Raw genomic sequence first — 19,399 nt, 5'->3', positions numbered from 1 at the left:
AAAAAACTGAAAAATATATTTAGATATTTTTTAATTAACTATTTTTTGATTATTTGCTCCAAGTTAATGTGTAGTATGAGTTTTAACGTTGAATTGTTATGGGATTGCCGCGATTCTTTGTTATGGTATCCATATTGGGCACAATATCATTAAAAATCTCTTGGGCATCGCGTTCTCCATCAATTTGCATTATTTTATTTGAATATTTAGCTAACACTGGAGCAGCATTCTTATTGTAGAAGCTTATAGTTGAAGTGACAGTGGAACCTATGGACGATCTTCGCGTCGCAGCCGTATCTTGATTAACCTGCAGAGCGATGATCAAATCAGGAGATCCAATAGTTTCTTCCAAAATTACCGCATCGCTCTGATTTTGTGGGTAGCTGAACATCAAATATGCTGGTAAATTCTGTTAGATGTCTTTTTATTTAAAGCGCTTACCCATCAACGACAAAGCCCTTAAAGCCACCTCGATTACCCATTAGCTCCCCCTCTATCAAATTTATAATGTCAGTCAGTGGAATCTCTTCACCTTGATTGCGTTTCAAGCTAAATTCTTTGCCCTTTTCAGTGTTGGTATTAATCTGGAAGCGGTTGTAGAAACGGTTAATAAAGTATCTCTCCTTTTAATTAAGAAACTTGCCTCTCTGTCTACCATGGCACTGGGATCCAAATGCTTATAGCCATACTTGTCTACAATGCTCTGTGATAGGGTGCTCTTACCGCTGCCTTGTCCACCCATGATCCATACAATTGGTACATTCTGAAATTGTAATTAAAATCATTATTTATAACACACTATTATCGCAAATTTACCATTGTTTAGCTGAAATTTATGTAAAATTTATGGACTAGTTATTCCGAAAAATTTGATTGAAATATGACAAAATTTAGATATTTGAATGGCAACAATCATAACGTATTTGAACGCTTTGTACGTCAATCGAATAATTATGGCGCATTTTATTGACACAAAAATAAAATAGCAAACAATTACACACAAATTTAATTGAGCTATCGCAGAAATCATCAGCTCGTATAATATAGAAACGCCTGAATTTGTTTAGATTCGCTAACGGATATGACAAGCAACGGCGCACGATGGGAGAGTTGTTGCTGGCACTTGATCATCTCATTTTGGGTAGGAAATGGTTCATCGGCTGGTAATATAACAACACTAAAAGTGGGCGATTTGGGCGCACTTCGCTTGAAGCCTTCATTATGTAGATGTAAATCAAAGTTAATCTTAAAAGTTCTCAGGCTTGTATCCAATTTACTTTCATAATAATTCTCTTGTAACTGCACTATGTCGAATTTCTCAAATGTTTCCTGAAACCTCAAATAGTTTGAATCTGTTTTTAGATTATCGACTAGACTTTTGCTTTTCTTAAAGCGTGTTCTTTTGCTAGCTCCCTGCTCCTCTGGCTCTGAGGGTGCTCTTCGTTTGCGTGTGTTAAATTCAAAATCATTTTGTGGTTCTATTTCCGTGATATTCTCATCCAAGAACGTTGAAGTATGAGTTATCTGGTGCTTTAGATCTGCCAAGCGCGCCTGCGCGGTAGCATAGTATATGGATGCTTTGATGTGTTCAGGCACCGACTTATTGCTCACAGTCTCCTCCAAGATGGCCCAAATGCAATCCTCACTGGTTATTGCGGCAGCTGCTTTTACTGAGCTGATTTGAGGAGCGTCACAGACTTCCTGATGCTTGACTACAATATAACCAGCGCGTGACAGTGCCGAGTACACCAAATAATTGTTGTATTTCTCGCTAGCTGCCTCACCAAGCAGCAATACATAAGCCTGTTCCACGGAAACAATCATCTCGCAATACTCCAGTTGCAGTCGATTCTAAAAGAGCAACAGTCAATATATAATATAACAAATATTAGGGAAAATGTATACCAATTCCAGTAGGAATAATGCCTCGTAATATTCCAAATAGAGTTTGCCTTGTTTGCTGTACCCAAAACTCTCAAATTTTCCATCTTTGCGCCGCACTTCAGCAGCATGATGATCCTCGTGCCATACGGCAATGGCACGTCCTGTGTGCCGTTCAATACGTCTCGTGGACAACTGAGAGCGTAAATTTGCTGTAACATAAAATGAAATAGCTTATAATCTAAAACCTAACTAATAGGAACGTAGTAAATATGTTTACCATAAGCATTTTTTAGTTCCTCCTCTTCGGCTACAGTGCCTGCAACTTTGGTACGTTTTAGACCGATTCGTGGCGATTCAACTTCTGCATGTCGATGGGCAATGAGTTCTGCAGCACTGTAAATATTATTGTTATATATACATATCGGTTTAATTTATAACGCACCTTAGATTTAAGTTTTTTGTTTTAATTTCAATCAGATTCGCTGGCGCGCCGCTCATTTTGCCACAAACAGCTGATCAGCTGCAGCGTTGCCAGATCGATTGGCGCTACCATGCTCGGGTTCGCTATTTTTTCCTCTAAAAAGTTGGCAATATTGGCCGTGGAACTAAAGTTGTTCGTTTGATTTAGCTGCCGTTGCAATTTTTACTTAATTTAAGGTAAATGGTTTTTTTTTAGAGATATTTGTGCAGTTTTAAATTTACTCAAAGATCGTTTGCGTTAACTGGGCATACCCTGTGTTACTTCTGCCTGAAAACACTTGGCAAGACCCATGAGATTGCCTCAACGAGCGTAATTGGCTTACATGCACGTTTTTTGATGTTTTCCGTGTTCTTACGGCCTCCCCATTTAAAAATCTCAAACTTGCTGATAATATCCAAACGTTTGCGACACTACTACCGCAATATGGACTGCACGGAGTTGCTGCCACCTGTCTCAGTGCGTGGAATGAATGTGCTTAAGCGCACCGACTTTCAAAAATGCGTAAAAATTCCCAGGCTCACAGTGCCCGAGTCTCAAGTACAGCGTGTAATTCCGCTGGTAAAGAAACTGATGCTAAAAATGGAGCACCTACAACCTGTGCGTTCAGTGGAGAGTGGACGTGAGATTCTGCTGCATCCGTTGCCCGTCAAGAACTGGCAATCGCTGCCCATCAATGAGCTGGAAAAGCAACAAGTAACTGAGGATAATTTCTGCCATGCTGAGCTCGAATTGAACTACGAGAATTGGAGCGCCAATGAGATACTGAAGAGTGTGCTGCCCGCGGATGAAGAGGGACTCTCCTCCTTCTCGCGCATTGGCCACATTGTCCATCTGAATCTACGTGATCATCTGCTGCCCTATAAACAATTAATTGGCGAGGTGCTCCGGGATAAGTTGCCCAATATTCGAACCGTGGTCAACAAGGCTTCCACCATTGACAACACCTATCGCAATTTTCAGCTGGAGCTGATATGCGGTGAACCAGACTATCAGGTGGAGACCAAGGAGAATGGTGTCCCCTTTGAGTTTGACTTCTCCAAAGTGTATTGGAATCCGCGTCTGTCCACAGAGCACGAGCGCATTGTCAAAATGCTGCATCCAGGCGATGTTCTTTATGATGTATTCGCTGGTGTTGGGCCTTTTAGTGTGCCGGCGGCCAAGAAGCGTTGCCATGTCCTGGCAAACGATCTGAATCCTGTCAGCTTTCACTGGCTTCAGCATAATGCCAAGCGGAATAAGTGTCTGCCCCACATTAAAATGTTCAACAAAGATGGACGAGAGTTCATATTGAAGGAGCTGCGCGAGGATTTGTTGCAAAGGTGGAGCACTGCTGCAGCCACGTCATACAGCATGCATGTGACCATGAATCTTCCGGCAATGGCTGTGGAATTTCTAGATGCATTTCGTGGATTATATACAATCGAGGAGATGGCTGAGCTGCCAGAGCCTCTGAACTATCCCCAAGTGCATGTTTACTCCTTTGCCAAGGGTGAGGACACCAAGAAGCTGGTCCGACAGCTGGTGGAAAGCAATCTGGGTGCTTCATTAGACGCAGAGCTACAGGGTATAAGTTTTGTGCGTAACGTAGCGCCCAACAAGGACATGTACAGGGTATCCTTCAGTCTAACCCGAGAACTGTTGACAACTACAAAGCAGACGTTGCGTAAGCGTCCAGCTGAGGAAGATGACGACGTAGCTGAAGCAACTACAAAAGTGAAATGTGTTTAACAAAGTTAATAATAAAGTTTCTTTAAAAATTATATAAGAAAATCGAGTTTCTTCTTTGTATTTGCAGTCACACCATGGGTCGCAACAAGGCCAATGCTAAGAAGGGAGCGGGAACAGGCAAGGGAGCTGGAGCAGCTGCAGGCAAAGCGTCTGCCAAGCCGGCTCTAAATAAGTCGAAAAAGTCAAAGAACGTTTTTAAGGTTGCCAACAACAAGGGCAAAAAGAAGCCCAAGGAGGTGCAAGGCAAGCTGAAGCAGGTGAGCCAAGTGGAGCTATAGATCCCTCTCACGTAAATCGCAACTGCAACTCCCAATGCAATTTTTCAGATTAAAGAGGCAGTCAAGTCCAAGCAGGAGAAGGTTGATGCCAGCCTTAAGGTGTTGCACAAGGATTTGGTTGTCAAGAAGCCAAAACCCACAGTGTCGCCCATTAAGAACAGCAGGAAGCCAGCGGCCAATGCCACAAAGGTCACGGATACGCTGGGCAAACTCAAGTTCTGAGTGATCAATTTCTAGCCAAGTGTTATATGAAAACTGTTAATTCTGCTAGTTCAAAATTTATACAAATATATATTAGATATATTGACAGAATATTAAAAGATCAGTGAACTTCCTGGTGGCATTACAGCACCAGGAGGCACAGTGGGATTGAGTGCAGGAATTGCAGTTGTAGTTGTGCCATTTACTGCATTCCAGCCAAGGAGATTACGTATCAACGTATCAAGGTAGACGGTATCAATGCCCTCGGTCTGCAGTTGGGTGACAATCATCTGGGTGGTGGGCATGGCGAGCCAACGCTCGTAGACAACCTGTAGAGCCTGCAATCTTGTCCAGAATTCAGCAAAGATTCCCGGCAACAGAGCCTTGGCCTGAATTTGTGCTTGTATAGCGTATTGTGGGAAGTACATCTCCAGTTCGTTGAGGAATCCCTGCCAGCCGGAAACAGTGCCCGACCAGTAGGGATATCGATTGATCAAAGTCACACATATCTCCATCTTCTCCAGCTCAAACTTTCCGTGAGATATAAGCAATTGTTGGTTAACCCATTGGCGGAACATCACCAACTCCGGCTGGGAGAGCAGACGCCAACGTGCCGTGAATCCTGCATTGCTGTTCAGGATACGCACAAAGGCCTGGAACTGTGCATCGTTCATCAAGTAACGCACAAAGAGTTGATCAAGTGGCTTAAACTGTATGAGACTATAGATATCCATCAGTTCCTGCGCTAGATCGGGTGGTGGTGGTGCAAGTGGCTCAACACCTTTGGCAGCTCCTTTGGGTGCCTTAGCAGCTCCACACAGTCCAATGCCAAGGCAGATCAAGAATATCCAAGAGTATGTTGCCCTCATGACTGCGATATGAATCTGTATGATCATGTTAAAGATCTGCCCTGCTTTTTATACTGATCAGAAGATCATTCCCCGAATATTTGCGTTTCAGATAAGAACTTAATACTCCAAGAATTTGTCGCAGCAGTTATGTTGACTCTCCACATGACGTTAGGGCTGTAAACATATCCCACTGATAAGAAAAGCTATCCCATTCGATCTGTTTATAGTTGGATCTTAATCTTTCACCGGAACTATCTGACGTATGAGTAATTGTTTTTTGTGTGCTTTATTCTCAAAGTAAATGAGCAATGAACAATCCAGAAGACCGACAAATGAACCTCAAACGAACACAATACGATATATAACATTAGATTCTAGACATTTGGAGGGGCACCACAAACACACAACGAAAGTGAGCTTAAATAAGTTGTTATACATAGATAATCGATTCTTCAGACAGATATGTATACTATATGGGCCTCAAATGAAACAAATTCTCTTAACTGAAATGCCTATCTTTAAGGATCTGAGTTTTCTTGATCGATTAAAAATTGATTTGATTGATTTTACAAATTAGGAAAACATATCTCTATCAAAAAAGTCATTTGGTCTTCTTCCATCTTAAAGAAGGAAGGAAGTTCACCGGTAATATATTGAAAACAAAATCGGGAAAGTGCTAAATTTTAGATGGATTATCAGTGACGAAAGCAGTACAATATATCTGCATATCTGTAGTCGGCTTAGACAAGGGGTTAAGCATATCTCTATCGGACAAATGTTACATTGAAAATGTATCTGGATAATATATCTGCCTATCTGTAGAATCGGTTAGCTATTCCTTTTCCAAGGGCGTATACATTAGGGTTATTCATAGAAAAGTTCGTTATAGTCCGGAACTTGTAAGACTTAAGATTAAAATACATACGAGAGTTGTATACAAGTCGATAAATTTGATAAGAACTAACTTAACTGATAAACGCATTGCGAACTGAAGGATCGTTTCTAGGCGCCTCCATCGCCACCCTTGCGACGCAGCCAGCTGGGCATATAACCCTGGAGAGCCTCACCCAGCTGGCGGTAGATCATGAGGGCAAGTATGGGCAGGACCAGGCGTGCGTCCTTGAATAGATACACATAGCAGGCGACCAGGAAGAGCACCAGATCCGTGGAGTAGCTCAATGCCGAGCGCACCTTCTCATGAGCCTGTTCCTCGGAGCGTGATTGAAGCAATGCCAATGTGGCTGCCTTCTCCAGGAGTTCACGGTCGGCGGCAGAGAGAAGTAAAGCTGTTTGGGAGGATCGCTCTAAGGGCACGAGACTGCTGCCACTTGGAGGTGGTCTGCTGAGCGAGGCATCGCGGGATCTCGTGCTGGAGGGCACACGACGCTTAATAACTCTCTTAACCTTTACCAGGCGAGTGCGTCCACGTGCGTCAGGACGTGCTTCGACCATCTCGCTCATGACACTCTCATTGGCTGCATCTGGATCTTTGTTCTTTGTTTTCGGAGGCGGCACCACTAGTACCGTGGGATACTCCGGCTCCTCCTGCTGTGCCAGATCGCTAGCTGGGGTTTCTGGAGTCTTGGCTGCAGCCTTGTGCATGGCATGACTGCTAGCAACATCCCGGACATGCACCAGCTGTTCCCGCTCCGAAATGGACAGACGACGCTCGCGGTTGACAGTTGGAGGTGCCAGCAAAAGGTCATCTTGATCAGGACTGCGAGCATGTCGCTGTTGATGCTCCTCGGCAGCGCCTTCATCGTCATCCTCATTGAGGTCAGCTCCAGCTCGGGCTGCCGCACGTTTCAGTTCATCCCGGTCGAGATAGAGGGGCGTGTGGTATTTGTGAGTGCTGCTTACCTGGCGCACAAGATCACTGTAGTGATCCACAGCTGCATGTGCCTCCTCTTGCATCAGTCGCTCCTCCTCCTGCCGACGCAGTTCTTCCTCCTCCTTGATTCTTCGCTTCGTTTCCAACTCTGCTGCAATGGCAGCCGCATTGGTCTTCTCCAGTGGATTGGATATCTCCTCATTGGCTTCGGTATTCTTCTCGGTGGCGGTTCGTTTATCCCGATTGAAGAAGGACTTGATGCCCTTGGCCAGGTCCAGTTTCAGATTGCTGGTATTTTGGACAGGTGCAAAGCTGGGAGCGCTGTAGGCGACGTTGGAGGAAGTTCCATTGCTATCCTGGTTGTTGTTCGGACCTGGACTGCTGGGCTGACTGGCAGACTGCTCCACATGCTCGTTGGAGGAACGCTTTAGAATGGGCTTGGGCACAAAGTCAGGACTGGGCAGTGGCATTGGACGGGTGAGCACCACCGCCGCCTGCTCCGGAGTGGGAGCACGGTAAGGTGTAAAGGTGCCGGCTCCCATGTTGCGTGGGTGATATGTCTCCAAGTCCCGTGGACTAGGAGAGCGAGTGCGCGCCATAAGCTCCATTTTAAACTTCTCGATAGAGTCCTGGTCGGAGGATGCAGTGCTCTCGGTGTAATCCGAGCCTAGATCGTATCCCTGCTGTTGTTCCTCATCCATATCTCCCATGTCCTCACTATCTTCAGCTGTGCTTTCCGTGCGCTCTTCATCGTCATCCTCCTCCCGACTGTCTCTTTCCTGTTGACTTAGTAGGAATCCCGCCGTGGTGCGTGAAAGATTCTTTGTATTTCCCAAATTGATATCCTCTCGGGAATCCCATTTGCGTCCCATGGTCACCATGTCCGCCGACTGACGCCTTAGTTCACTTCTGCGCTCAAAGGAAGCTCGCTCCGCCTCCGTCATTGAGCCCAGACGCTTGCGGAAGGTCGTCGGCGGTGGTGCAGCACTGACGGGTGGTGCCACCTTCTCATTTTGTGCTGTCTTCACCTTGTATTTCGATGCTTGTTCCAGTTCCACCGCCTCGTAGAAACGGGCCATGGCACGTTCGTAGAGCAGCTCCGTCGAACTGACGGAGCGACGCAGCGGGAAGGTCGTGTGCAAGTTGGTGAACTCCAAAAAGGCCAAATCTGGTGCCGATATGGAAATCGGCGGCGGCTGTATTGCGTCTTCCAGTTCCAGCTCAAAGGAATCTTGCTCTTAAAGTGGAAACATAGGAAAAGGGAAAAATATTAAAAGAAATCCTGTTAATGGCCTCTCGACGATTACTTACTGTCTTTGTCCTTGACCTTGCTGTTCTTGTCGAAGACCACTAGCATGAACTCATTGCTCGTGTGCACCTCGTCATGTTTATCCGCTGTGGGCTTCTGTGGGCGCATCTTAGTCACCGGAGGCGTTGGCGCCGACGAAGGTGTCTCCGGCACTACGGTCTCCATAACGGGTGGTGGAGGAGGCGGCGCACTTATTTGAATTGTGGGCAACTTCTCGCTCAGAGTGGTAGCTGTGGCAATGGCTATAGCCAGAGCAGGCACATTCTTGGCCGGACTTAGGGCATGTCCAGAGTAACGTCGCACATTCTGATTGACACCTAGTTGAACAGGTTCGGCACTGCGTTGCAGGGCGGGAGTTGATTTGATGGGTTCCGGCGGGGTAGGACTCTTCCGAAGAGGTGCGGGCTGACGTTGACCCAATTCCAGGGTCGGTGAACGCTCCGGCTTGGCCAAAGGTGGCTGTGGCAATGGTTGTGGTTTCGTAGACGCCGGACGTCCTGGAGACTTATTCTTTTGACTGACAACGGATTTCGGATTGAACAGTTTGAGAGGTGAAGATGCTGAAGGGGACTTCAATGGCTTGGGCGTTTCCTGTTGAGTCTCTGGCTTATCCACCAAGGCTGTTGTCGTAATGAATGTAAGATTGAGCTTGGGATTGGAGCCTGGTCTGCTTCCCTGCGCTGCTGTTGAGTCCGCACTGCTTAGGGAAGGACTCTTGCGCACATTCATCTTGAGTGCCTGGTCGGAAGTTCCGTAGGACATCTCATGACGCAGTTGCTCGCTGTCAATCAACTGAGGCGTCAGCTTGCGTGATCCTCGTGGCGATTGCTTGGGCGATGCCGACATGCTAGTTGCCGCATCCGCATGTGGACGTGGAGGGGAGAGCGTCTTGCGACGCGGTGGTACAGGCTTTGACTTATCCTTGTCCTTATCCTTCTCCTTTTCATCTCCAGCGATTTTAGTAGCCGACTTGGGCTTGGTTATGCCACGCTTGGGATCCGGTATAAAGAGCAGCTCCGATTCCTGCGAGGGTTCGCTCAGACCGTAGGGATTCTCGGCCTTGACACGGAACTTATATTCGGATCCTTCAATCAGATCGTGGAGTGTGGTGCTCAAAGCACGCGTCGTGGCTGCCTTTAACCAAACGTTCCAGCCGATGCGAAAGTATTCCACAATGTAGTTGCCGATCTTGCAACCTCCGTCATCTAGAGGCGCCGTCCAGGAGAGCGTTGCCGACTTGCCAAAGGACATGTTGAGCCGAGGAGCGCCTGGAGCATTGGGTCGTGCCGTAACAGTGACCAGAAACGAGGTGATATCCTCGCCGAGCTTGTTCCAGGCACGTACCATGTACTCACCCCGATCTGCGCGCTGCACGTTGTCGATCTTCAGCAAAGAGTTCTTCTCCGTGTTGGACACTTCAAAACGATCACCCGGAACGATCACTTCGCCCTCATGCAGCCAGGTTATTGAAGGCGGTGGCTGACCGGCCACGCCCACCTTCAGTCGCACCACCTCCTCCGCCTCCACAATAAGGCCATCTTCATAGGTGCGCGGCAGACGAATCTTGGGTGGTGCCTGCACCAGCAGACGACTCTTGGTCACCACATGTCCAGCTCGATTAGTGGCCGAGCACTTGATCTCACCCTCGTCGGTTAGCGCAACCTGGTGTATGATGAGCACACTCACATCATTCTCGTTGACGATCTTTGTCCGACGACTACTAAAGATCTCGTAGCCATCCTTGAACCAGCTAATCTCCGGTGGCGGTTCACCCAGAATGCGCACACGGAACTCTATACGCTCATCCTCCACGGCATCCATGTCCGTCAGTTCCTCAATGAAGCGCGGCACACATATGGCGTTTCTTTGTAGTGTAACCGTTAGAGGATCGGACAAATCACTGGCATCCGACCGTCCGACAATGTTCTCGGCAAAACAACGAAACTCATAACGCCAGCCCGGCTCCAGGCCGCTTATTTGAATTTCACATCGCGAGATAGGTGTGGGCGTGGCACGCACCCAATGCGGGGAACCGACGCGACGCTGTTCAACCGTATATCCAGTTATGGGAGAGCCACCGTCCAGCAGCGGTCGATCCCAACGCAGGTTAACAACATCGGGCTGCTGCTCAGAGAGCGCCAGAGGCGTCAATATCGGACGACCCGGCGGAGACGGCCTTTCTGAAAATAAGAATGCGAATAAATCACAGGTAAATAATGCACTCAATGTGCTCGTACTCAAAAAAGAAAACTCTTGCGCTTGCGCTAACTACATTTCGAAAACATTACTTTGCCGTCTTGATATTTTTTAGGCCAAAGATTCACACATAAAAACAAACAAGTAAGAAAGTTTTTGATCGACACGCCGAAGATTTAATACCCTTTGCAGAGCCCTCAACTCAAATTTCGACTGTTCGTTCCTATAATTTTCGATTGATCGTTCCTATATGAAATAGTATTTTGAATTTCAATTTACAAGAGGACTGCCAGCCTCGTTTTAATAAATATACTTTATGGGATCTCCTTAGATGCGTTACACATTTCGTGATTAAATTTTAATACCCCCTGTAAGCGTATAAAAAAGACCAGACGGACACGGCAACCACTTGAGTATGCGAGTGTCTAAAAATAGCGAAATTTCTAGCGCTCCCACCAACTATGTGGACTATGTGCGCTCTCACAACCAATTAGAGATATTTTCTGTGTGGAATCTTGGGAATAGAAATTTTTGAAGATTTAGTTTATTATTTTAAGGATTAAGGGCCACTTGCCTGCAGATTTCCAATGCACATTCTTTTTGGGTCGTCCACTCTGTGCTGTCTGCAGTTTACCCGGTTGATTGCCCATATCCGAATACTAAATATTTAACCTATTTGCAATTATTTGTGCATATATAGAAGTTTCTATATATAGGCAGCCGCCTTTCAACTTCACGCACTCAACTTTCGCGTACGCGTCGATACAATTCGTTTTCAATACTTTCGAATGCGTTTTCCAAATAATTTTTAATTTAACAGTGTATTTTTCGTAGTCTGCAGTTTTGATTTGCAATCGAAGCCATTTTTACGGAGCGTTAAATAATCCGTTCGTCAGTATAGCCAGGCACTCCACACAAATAAGCTTTTGGGCGCTAAGAAATGTCAACGGCAACTAACGTAGAGTGTTGCCAGTAGTGGAAAATATTGAAGCGTGTCTATCGAGTCAGTTAAATAATATATCGATTTTACATCGATCACCAAAATCAAATTTTAAATAGCCCTTGAGCTACTTGCTCATTTGGATTTACATATTTATGATAAGGTTTTAAAATAGATACAAAAAAATTAAATTCCAAATGGTATAACGATACATCGTTATTGAACACATATCGTTATTAGGGCTGTTATTAGCTCATGTCGATTGTGGAGGGCTAATCGATGAACGAACCATATTAGAACTCTAGTCACTGAACTAAATGATCAGGGATTCAGCTCGTTCGTTCACTTTAGTGATTAGTTCAATAGAACTAAGTCCGAACGATTCGACACAACTCTAATTTACAGCAAGCGCAGCCAGGTGTTTTCGCTAAAAAAAAATAAATAAACCTGAAAATAATATTAGTTTTGCTTGTAATAAATCAACTAGAAGAACGGCTCAGTGTCAGCCAGCTTTCGCACAAGCAGTAACTTAACATTTTTCTTGAATGCAGACATTTGTTTATTGGCCTGTATCTGTTTATGTGCGTGCGTGTGTGTGTGTGTGTGTTAGCAAGTGTAATGATTTGGAGGCTGTGAAGCTGTCGCGACGGCAATTGAATTAGAAACAAATACAGAGGCGCCGCGCCGTTGCTGTTGCCAACGCCAGAGCTGCTGTATTGACGTTTGCGGCAGGTGCAGTTGCAGGTGCAGCAGCGGCATCGCCCCACGCACGCACACACGCACACAGGTGAAACAAGAGCAACAACAACAACATCAACGACGACGACAACAGCAAGAACATTAACAGCAATGGCTGGCACGGCAACCGCAACACCAATGGAAATTGACGAATTCATAAATGGAGCGCTCGTTTCTTGGGTAAGTAAATAAACATGCTCGACATGCTCATAAGAGGGCAACCGAATAACAACGTGATTGGCATACAAAAATATTCAAGTATTCAATATTTACATACATGCGCCCGCATATTAACAATGCATACAACAAAACATACATACATAACGACTTACATAGACTTCCGTAGTTCCCAAGGTCATTGTAACTGTGACTTTGGCTGGAACAGCTACTGCTACCGTTTACGTTACAACAACAACGACAAAAACAACTCTTTTTTATTTTTATGCTGTCATTAGCAGCGGACTGACGCTTCGCATCGGCAGCCTTTTGTTTCCCATTCTCGAGAACAAGAACAAGAACTGAAAGAAATGCTCGACCGGCTTTTTATACCCTTGGCACATAAAATGCGTTAAATAGGGTATAATAAAATGCTACAATTATGTGCAACAAACAGTTGATACCCTGTAGAGCATATTAATTCTACCATACATCGTAGATGATATAAAGTAGTTAAACTATACAAGGAAATACATATTAAAAACTAAAAACATTCAATATTTACTTTAATTGAAGAATTAAGACAAGATTTAATGCTCTCTTTTCACTACAAAGTTTTTTCTTCTTTTAAACATTATTTTTCCTAAAAATATAATAATAATTTATTGTAAAAATATATATTTTTATTGCCTGTACAACTATCATATTGACAATAAATGTAAATATACATATGTAAATATAGTGAAAACATTATATAAATTAATAGTAAACAAAAAGAGAGTACCCTTGACTCACTCACAGGATATCTCTTAGTCGAGTAGTCCCTTAACAGTTCGGCTTGTGCTTGCCACAAGTTCAGTGCACCTTCAAATAAGGAAATGTTGCGTTGTTAATTAAGTTGCCAATTATCACCTGAATGTCGTAGTCGAAGTCGTAGTCGTAGTCTTACATAGATCGAAGTCAATCAGCTGCCAAACGCATCATATTCTCGCAATCATCTTTCGCTTTCAGTTGGAATCATGCCTGCCACGTGCCGAGCTGCTAGCCGGTTACACCTCGCTGCTGGATGGCATCATAATACACAGTGTTTGGCTTCAGATCGATCCGGAGCCACAGAACAATCCCAGCGAGCTGTTGGCCGATCTCAGCGGCAACTCGTTGAGCATTGCCCGTGCTAAGAACTTTGAGTGCATTGTAAGGAATTTAAAGTCACTGTTCGAGGAGGAACTGGGTCAAACGATTCTGGTGCTGCCTGATGCGTACATGTTGGGCTACTATCCGGAAAGTAAGCATGGACTGGATCAGATGAAAACACTGCTCACACTGTTGCTGGGCGCGGCAGTGCAATGTCCCAACAAGGAGCTGTTCATCGCACGCATCAAGGAGCTGGATCTTGAGACGCAGCATGCAATTGTGGCACTGATTAAGCAGGTCACAGATAGCCACAGTCTGGTGCTTACTGAGGACTCACTGGAGCGTCTCTCTCCGGAGAATATGTATGGTCACATAATGCGTCTAACCAAGGAACGTGATCACATGTATTTGAAATGGATTGAGACGGTTTGCGTGGAACCCGAGCTGAATGTCACCGATGGTGCTGAATGCGGTCAAGGCGTTACTGTTCCACGGTCTCCCTCCAGTGGCACAGCAACCTCAACACCATCATCGTCTTCCAATTCTGAGAGCAATCATTTAGCAGTGGAGTGCGCGGATTTAAGATCAAAAAATCGCAAATTACGTCAAGAACTGTAAGAGTTATTATTATAACTATAATTATAATATCAATACTAACATCACTCTTTATTCTTAGGGAGGAGAAATCAGAGAATCTACTGGAACTGCGCGAGGAACTGGATGACAAAAAACTGCGTTTCGACAAGCTGCGTCAGGAAGTAAGTTACTTTAATACCCTGTACATTTCCTACTAGTCACCTAATTTAAATGTTTTTATTCATCATAGAGCCAGGATTGGTTTACGGAGGCCAAACGTGCGTCAGCTTATCGGGATGAGGTGGACATATTGCGGGAGCGTGCTGAACGTGCGGATCGTCTTGAGATTGAAGTGCAGAAATATCGTGAAAAGCTCGGCGACTCCGATTTTTATAAATCACGAGTCGAAGAACTACGAGAGGATAATCGCGTGCTTTTGGAATCCAAGTACGTATCTTACATTAATTTAAATTTCATTACATAACTTTTATATTTTTTAGAGAAATGCTGGAGGAACAACTGCAGCGATCCCGCAAGCGTTCAGAGCACGCCATCACCTTGGAGTCGGAGATCATTAAATACAAACAGAAATTGAATGACATGGCACTGGAGCGTGATGTGGATCGATCTAAGCTAGAGGAGCTGCTGGAGGAGAATGCGCAACTGCAGCTGGTGGCAAAGAATTTGAATTCAACGCAGGAGATTGACAAATCCTTTTCAGACAATGAGGACGAATGCAATTCGGGTGACAACAGTTTATCCGAGCAGCTCACAAACAATGCACAAACGCGAGCCCTAAAACTGGAGCTGGAGAATCGTCGATTAACTGCAGCACTGGAGCAGTTGAAGGAAAGCAGCTTCCATGAATCTACCAGTAAAATGTTGGAGCTGGAAAAGGAAAAGAAGAAATTGTCATTGAAAATAGAACAAATGCAGGAGAACATACAAAGATTGACACAACAGAATGTGGAATTGGAGAGCGTGTTCAAGAACGCACTAGAGGAGAACAAAAAACTACAGGATGCCGTCGATAATCGCCAAAAAAGCTATGATCGACAGAGCCTAGAGCGTGAAGCTGATCGTCAAAAACTCTCAGACGCCGAACAGCACGTGGAGACGCTCAACAAAGAAAAGCAACGCATTCAAACTCTCAACGAGAGTATACAACGACGAGCTGATGACTTAGAGCGTCTTACTGAGAGCAAAACCAAGGAGCTGGAACAGTATGTGGAGAAAACGCAGCTTTATGAGCAGACGAAGCAGAAACTATACGAAATTGAGGCCAAGGTAAACACCTATGAGCGGGAGAATGCCAGCCTTCTGAAGGAGGTGACTAAACTGAAGGAGAGCAGTGAACAAAAGTCTGTGCAGCTGGATGATAGCATCAATCGAGTGGAGATGCAAGCCAAGGAACTGGTGCGTTTGTCCAAGGCGCAGGAAGAAGCCGAGCTTGTGCAGCAAAAGCTTGTGGAGCTGGAGAAACAGAATCAAGAGCTAAGCTCCCAGCGCAATATTGATCAGGAAATGATAAGCACGTTGCGCAACGATCTGGTAAATGGAACGCTAGTCACAAAGAAGGTGCGACACAATCTAGAGAAGCTCGGCCTAGATGTCAACGAGGTCGACGGTGAGTCCACCGAGCTGAATGTGGAGCATGTGGTAGAGAAGCTGGTGCGCAATCCAGAGACATTTAAAACTGTGAGGGAAATCATGTTGAATGTGAATCGTGAGCAGCAACATGAGGCTGGCGTCAAGTCGGACATGTGTGTTCTGTGTCATCGGCAGGAAATCTATACTGTGGAGAAGAACATCGAGTTGTCAGCTTCTGTCCCTGTGCCAACAGCGCAGGAACTCCGATTTGAGCATAAGGTACGTCTAAGTCCCGCGCGTGAATCTGCGGAAATGTTGCGACTACAGGATAATAACACACAACTGCAAACGGAGAATGCGCGACTCAGTGTGGATGTGGCAGCTCTGGGATCACAAATTACATCGCTTAACACACAACATGTGGCACTTCAGTTGGCAAATTCGCAGCTGGCCGCCGAGAAGGATACGCTGTTGAAGGACATCGATGCGTTGCAGCAGGAACACAAACATGCACTGCAGGATCAGGTGACATTGCAGTGCCTACATGATCAACTCTCCGCTGAATATGAATCGCTCAACAAGGACAAGGAGCAACTAAAGGCGGCAGTGCGCGATCTACGACAAGATAATCGCGATGCACGAGAAACAATCCAAGAACAGGAACAACGCATTGAAGACTTGACCACCCAAGCCAGCACAATGAAAACCTGCCACGAAGATCTCGCGATACTACGCACCGAGCACTCCAAATTAACCGATGACTTCCGTAATCTGTTTGCCACTAGCGATCGCTTCAAGAATGAATACAAGAACATCCAAGAGCAGTACAAGATGATTCGCATGGAGCATAGTAGCCTTAAATTGCAAAATACCGAACTCACAGGCGAGTTGAATGCAAAACAAGATCAGGTGCGTCTTCTACAGATCGAGTATTCCAAGGTACAACAGCGTTGTGAGGTAAGTTTAAAATAATTAAGACTCTTTAGCTTATCCCAGACTAATTTTTTTTCTTTTAAACCAAATAGATGCTGATACAGAACAATGCCGACTTGGATTCTGAGCGCAAGGCTTTGATGGATAATGTGTCGCAGTTGTTGTCGCAGTATCAGGAACTACTGGCCATTTCTCTGGAGGATAAGAAGCATTTCCACGAAGAGGAAAAGAACTACACGGAACGCGTGCACAGTCTTAAGCGTCAAAAGGAGAAGCTCGAAGAGAAAATCATGGAGCACTATAAAAAATCAGAGACGACCGTCCAAAAGAAGTATATAAAATTATATTATTTTATATTAATTTTACTTACACCACAATTTTTCCAAAGGAAACCATTTGCGAGTAGTCTGGTACGTCGCGTTAAGAAGGCCAGCTCCGATTTGATGAACAAGGTACCGAGTCGGGTAAGGGAATTCCATTTAATGTTTGTCCAGGAAATTATTAACATATTTCATGTATAGAATCGACGCTCTTGGGTGGATGATGCACGTACCAGCTCACAGTTTGTCATCGGCTCCGAATCGGGTGGCAATGAGTCTGACAATAGCAATGAGGAACCTCTGTCCATTGCATCCGATACGCATCTCTTGCAACGTAATATTCCCTTGCGTCAGAGCCTACAACGGTACGTTTAAAGTTTAAATATATAAATATATTTTATTTTAGTTGGCTTATGGTTATTGTTCTTGTTCTATTTACATGTATTATACACAACAACTATACCACGCACACTCTACACACACACACACACATACACACAATTGCATATTACAAATGTACTGTTGTATATAAAACAGAGATTTACTGGATAGCTCTATTCAACGAGGTGGCACTGTGCGAAGTAGCCTGCAGGCACAGAAACGTACGGATTTGAGTAACTCACGTAGAAATAGCGTGCACGGGTATGCGCTTATAAATGTTTAACATACTTTATACCCTATAAAAAACAAACAAATGACATCTACCTTATCCCATCTCCCTACTTCCTATGTTGCAGTGTTATAAAGTCAATTATTACCATTGTATTTGTGTAAATACTTACTTTGCTATGAACTCTAAATAATGGTTATTTGCTTGTAGCAGTCTGGAAGCGCCTGATGTAACCGGCAGCAGTTTAACACTCGGAACAGCGGGCTCACGTCGCACTGTCTATTTGATCGACGAGCATCAAAAGCTGCCCGATGGCTCCAATAGCTCCACTCAGCAATCCCAACAGCCGCAATCCTGCTCGACGCCAACACCCGGCAACAGTGCCGCCAACGTTACTGCCGAGCCGCAAACGCCACAGAAGAACGACAGTCCGGCTACATTTCTTATGTATAATCGCATTAATACCACAATTGGAGGCACATCAACCAACAACGATCAGAGTCCGCTGCTGCAGGCCAGTGGCAGTGGCGGCAGCGTCACCGGCTCTGCAAACCAGGATGATAAAGCGTTACGCAAACGCAATGAAGATAAAAGCAATAGCATTTGGTATGAATACGGTTGCGTTTAGTGCTTTTGACTAAAACAAGTATAATGATTAACTGCATTTGCCGACGACGAAGTATTATTTCGTTTTAGAAAGTAACGAATTTATATGCCTTTAGCTTAAGTGCTTCTTAAATGCTATGATTTGCCTTAAGATTCAGACAAACAAGTCTGCACATCGTATACGTAGTTGAAAGCATTTACATATTATATATTAAATGTTGTGTTATACAAATAGATATAGTTTAGATATACATATATGTATAGTTGTATTTGTGTTTATGTAACTGAACGAAGACTATATACGGAAACTGTTCGAATTCAAGTAATTAACTAGTATATCTACACACTTGTGTGTAAACAAATACCGAAATGTATGTTTATAACGTCCAAAAGATAATGCTTCCCCTATATGGGAGCAACAGATCAAAAGTTTACTATATTTTATTTATATATTTTACACTCAAACTCGAATATATTCCTACATATTGTATACTACAGCTAGCAGCTTACATCTAACGAATGCGCCTTCAATTTGTGAATATATTTATATTTATTTAAGCATAATCGTATTATTAAGCAATTATAATGAAAAGTAAAGTAATTTATTGACAAAAGCCTAAATACATAATAAAAGCTTAAAAAGATTAAAATTTTTTATATCATCTTAAAGAGTCTACTTTTTGTACTCAGCATTTTAGTTTAAAATGGGAAGTTGAGGTTGTTCCCATCTGCAATCCCGAGTGTGGACTACAACATTAACGTGCTTACAAAACGTATGTAACTACCCAACACAACAGCAACACACTAAATTTTTCACAGTGTGGAGAGTGAAGGAGAAAATCCATTTTCATTGAAGTTTGCTTTTCTAAAAACAATTCGAAAATCTTGAATAATAATGTGCCTCTTTTATAATTGACTGTTTTTGAAAATCAAATAAAAATCAATATTTAAGCAAATATGTATCTATAAGCAAATCTAAATCTATTGAATCTGATGGGGAATATTCCAACTAGATACTTCAGAAATCCATAGAAATC

General features: G+C 44.2%; 7 protein-coding genes across 14 annotated transcripts; 3 read left to right on the top strand and 4 right to left on the bottom strand.

Annotated features, from left to right (window-relative positions):
• Positions 1-41: 41 nt before the first annotated feature.
• Positions 42-1,012, bottom strand: LOC117786865 (adenylate kinase isoenzyme 1-like). The gene is made up of 4 exons (XM_034625281.1): positions 817-1,012; positions 644-763; positions 442-584; positions 42-383 (listed from the first exon to the last, which is right to left on the bottom strand). The coding sequence occupies exons 1-4, from the start codon at positions 817-819 to the stop codon at positions 83-85; spliced, it is 567 nt and encodes a 188-aa protein (XP_034481172.1). The 5' UTR covers positions 820-1,012; the 3' UTR covers positions 42-82.
• Positions 894-2,442, bottom strand: LOC117786822. Its single transcript, XM_034625229.1, has 4 exons — positions 2,327-2,442; positions 2,162-2,277; positions 1,906-2,093; positions 894-1,851 (listed from the first exon to the last, which is right to left on the bottom strand). Exons 1-4 carry the CDS (start codon positions 2,380-2,382, stop codon positions 1,030-1,032), a joined length of 1,182 nt encoding a protein of 393 aa, XP_034481120.1. The 5' UTR covers positions 2,383-2,442; the 3' UTR covers positions 894-1,029.
• A 5-nt stretch (positions 2,443-2,447) lies between these two features.
• On the top strand, positions 2,448-4,685 carry LOC117786879 (tRNA (guanine(37)-N1)-methyltransferase). Its single transcript, XM_034625297.1, has 3 exons — positions 2,448-2,541; positions 4,161-4,350; positions 4,420-4,685. Exons 2-3 carry the CDS (start codon positions 4,168-4,170, stop codon positions 4,591-4,593), a joined length of 357 nt encoding a protein of 118 aa, XP_034481188.1. The 5' UTR covers positions 2,448-2,541; positions 4,161-4,167; the 3' UTR covers positions 4,594-4,685.
• Positions 2,563-4,121, top strand: LOC117786813 (tRNA (guanine(37)-N1)-methyltransferase). Its single transcript, XM_034625217.1, has one exon. It carries the CDS (start codon positions 2,702-2,704, stop codon positions 4,091-4,093), a length of 1,392 nt encoding a protein of 463 aa, XP_034481108.1. The 5' UTR covers positions 2,563-2,701; the 3' UTR covers positions 4,094-4,121.
• Positions 4,630-5,441, bottom strand: LOC117786887. Its single transcript, XM_034625305.1, has one exon. The coding sequence runs from the start codon at positions 5,439-5,441 to the stop codon at positions 4,686-4,688; it is 756 nt and encodes a 251-aa protein (XP_034481196.1). The 3' UTR covers positions 4,630-4,685.
• Positions 5,442-5,690: 249 nt separating this feature from the next.
• On the bottom strand, positions 5,691-11,409 carry LOC117787038 (muscle M-line assembly protein unc-89). The gene is made up of 3 exons (XM_034625483.1): positions 11,394-11,409; positions 8,566-10,743; positions 5,691-8,491 (listed from the first exon to the last, which is right to left on the bottom strand). Exons 1-3 carry the CDS (start codon positions 11,407-11,409, stop codon positions 6,426-6,428), a joined length of 4,260 nt encoding a protein of 1,419 aa, XP_034481374.1. The 3' UTR covers positions 5,691-6,425.
• A 694-nt stretch (positions 11,410-12,103) lies between these two features.
• LOC117786774 (girdin) lies at positions 12,104-19,252 on the top strand. 8 transcript variants are annotated; one of them, XM_034625150.1, is made up of 11 exons: positions 12,106-12,617; positions 13,605-14,341; positions 14,404-14,485; positions 14,554-14,750; positions 14,804-16,850; positions 16,919-17,157; positions 17,215-17,290; positions 17,348-17,511; positions 17,684-17,788; positions 17,967-18,362; positions 19,053-19,252. In XM_034625150.1, the coding sequence occupies exons 1-11, from the start codon at positions 12,549-12,551 to the stop codon at positions 19,063-19,065; spliced, it is 4,125 nt and encodes a 1,374-aa protein (XP_034481041.1). In that variant the 5' UTR covers positions 12,106-12,548; the 3' UTR covers positions 19,066-19,252. The 8 variants fall into 8 exon arrangements, with proteins under 8 accessions (XP_034481046.1, XP_034481045.1, XP_034481044.1 ...); XM_034625155.1 differs by lacking the exon at positions 19,053-19,252 and having other exon boundaries at positions 12,104-12,617; positions 17,684-17,748; positions 17,970-18,119; XM_034625154.1 differs by lacking the exon at positions 19,053-19,252 and having other exon boundaries at positions 12,104-12,617; positions 17,684-17,748; positions 17,967-18,119.
• Positions 19,253-19,399: the final 147 nt, after the last annotated feature.

The sequence above is a fragment of the Drosophila innubila genome (assembly GCF_004354385.1).
Source record: "Drosophila innubila isolate TH190305 chromosome 3L unlocalized genomic scaffold, UK_Dinn_1.0 0_D_3L, whole genome shotgun sequence".
NCBI lineage: Eukaryota > Metazoa > Arthropoda > Insecta > Diptera > Drosophilidae > Drosophila > Drosophila innubila.
Note: the sequence above shows the minus strand (reverse complement) of the source record. Positions and strands in the feature narration are given on the sequence as shown.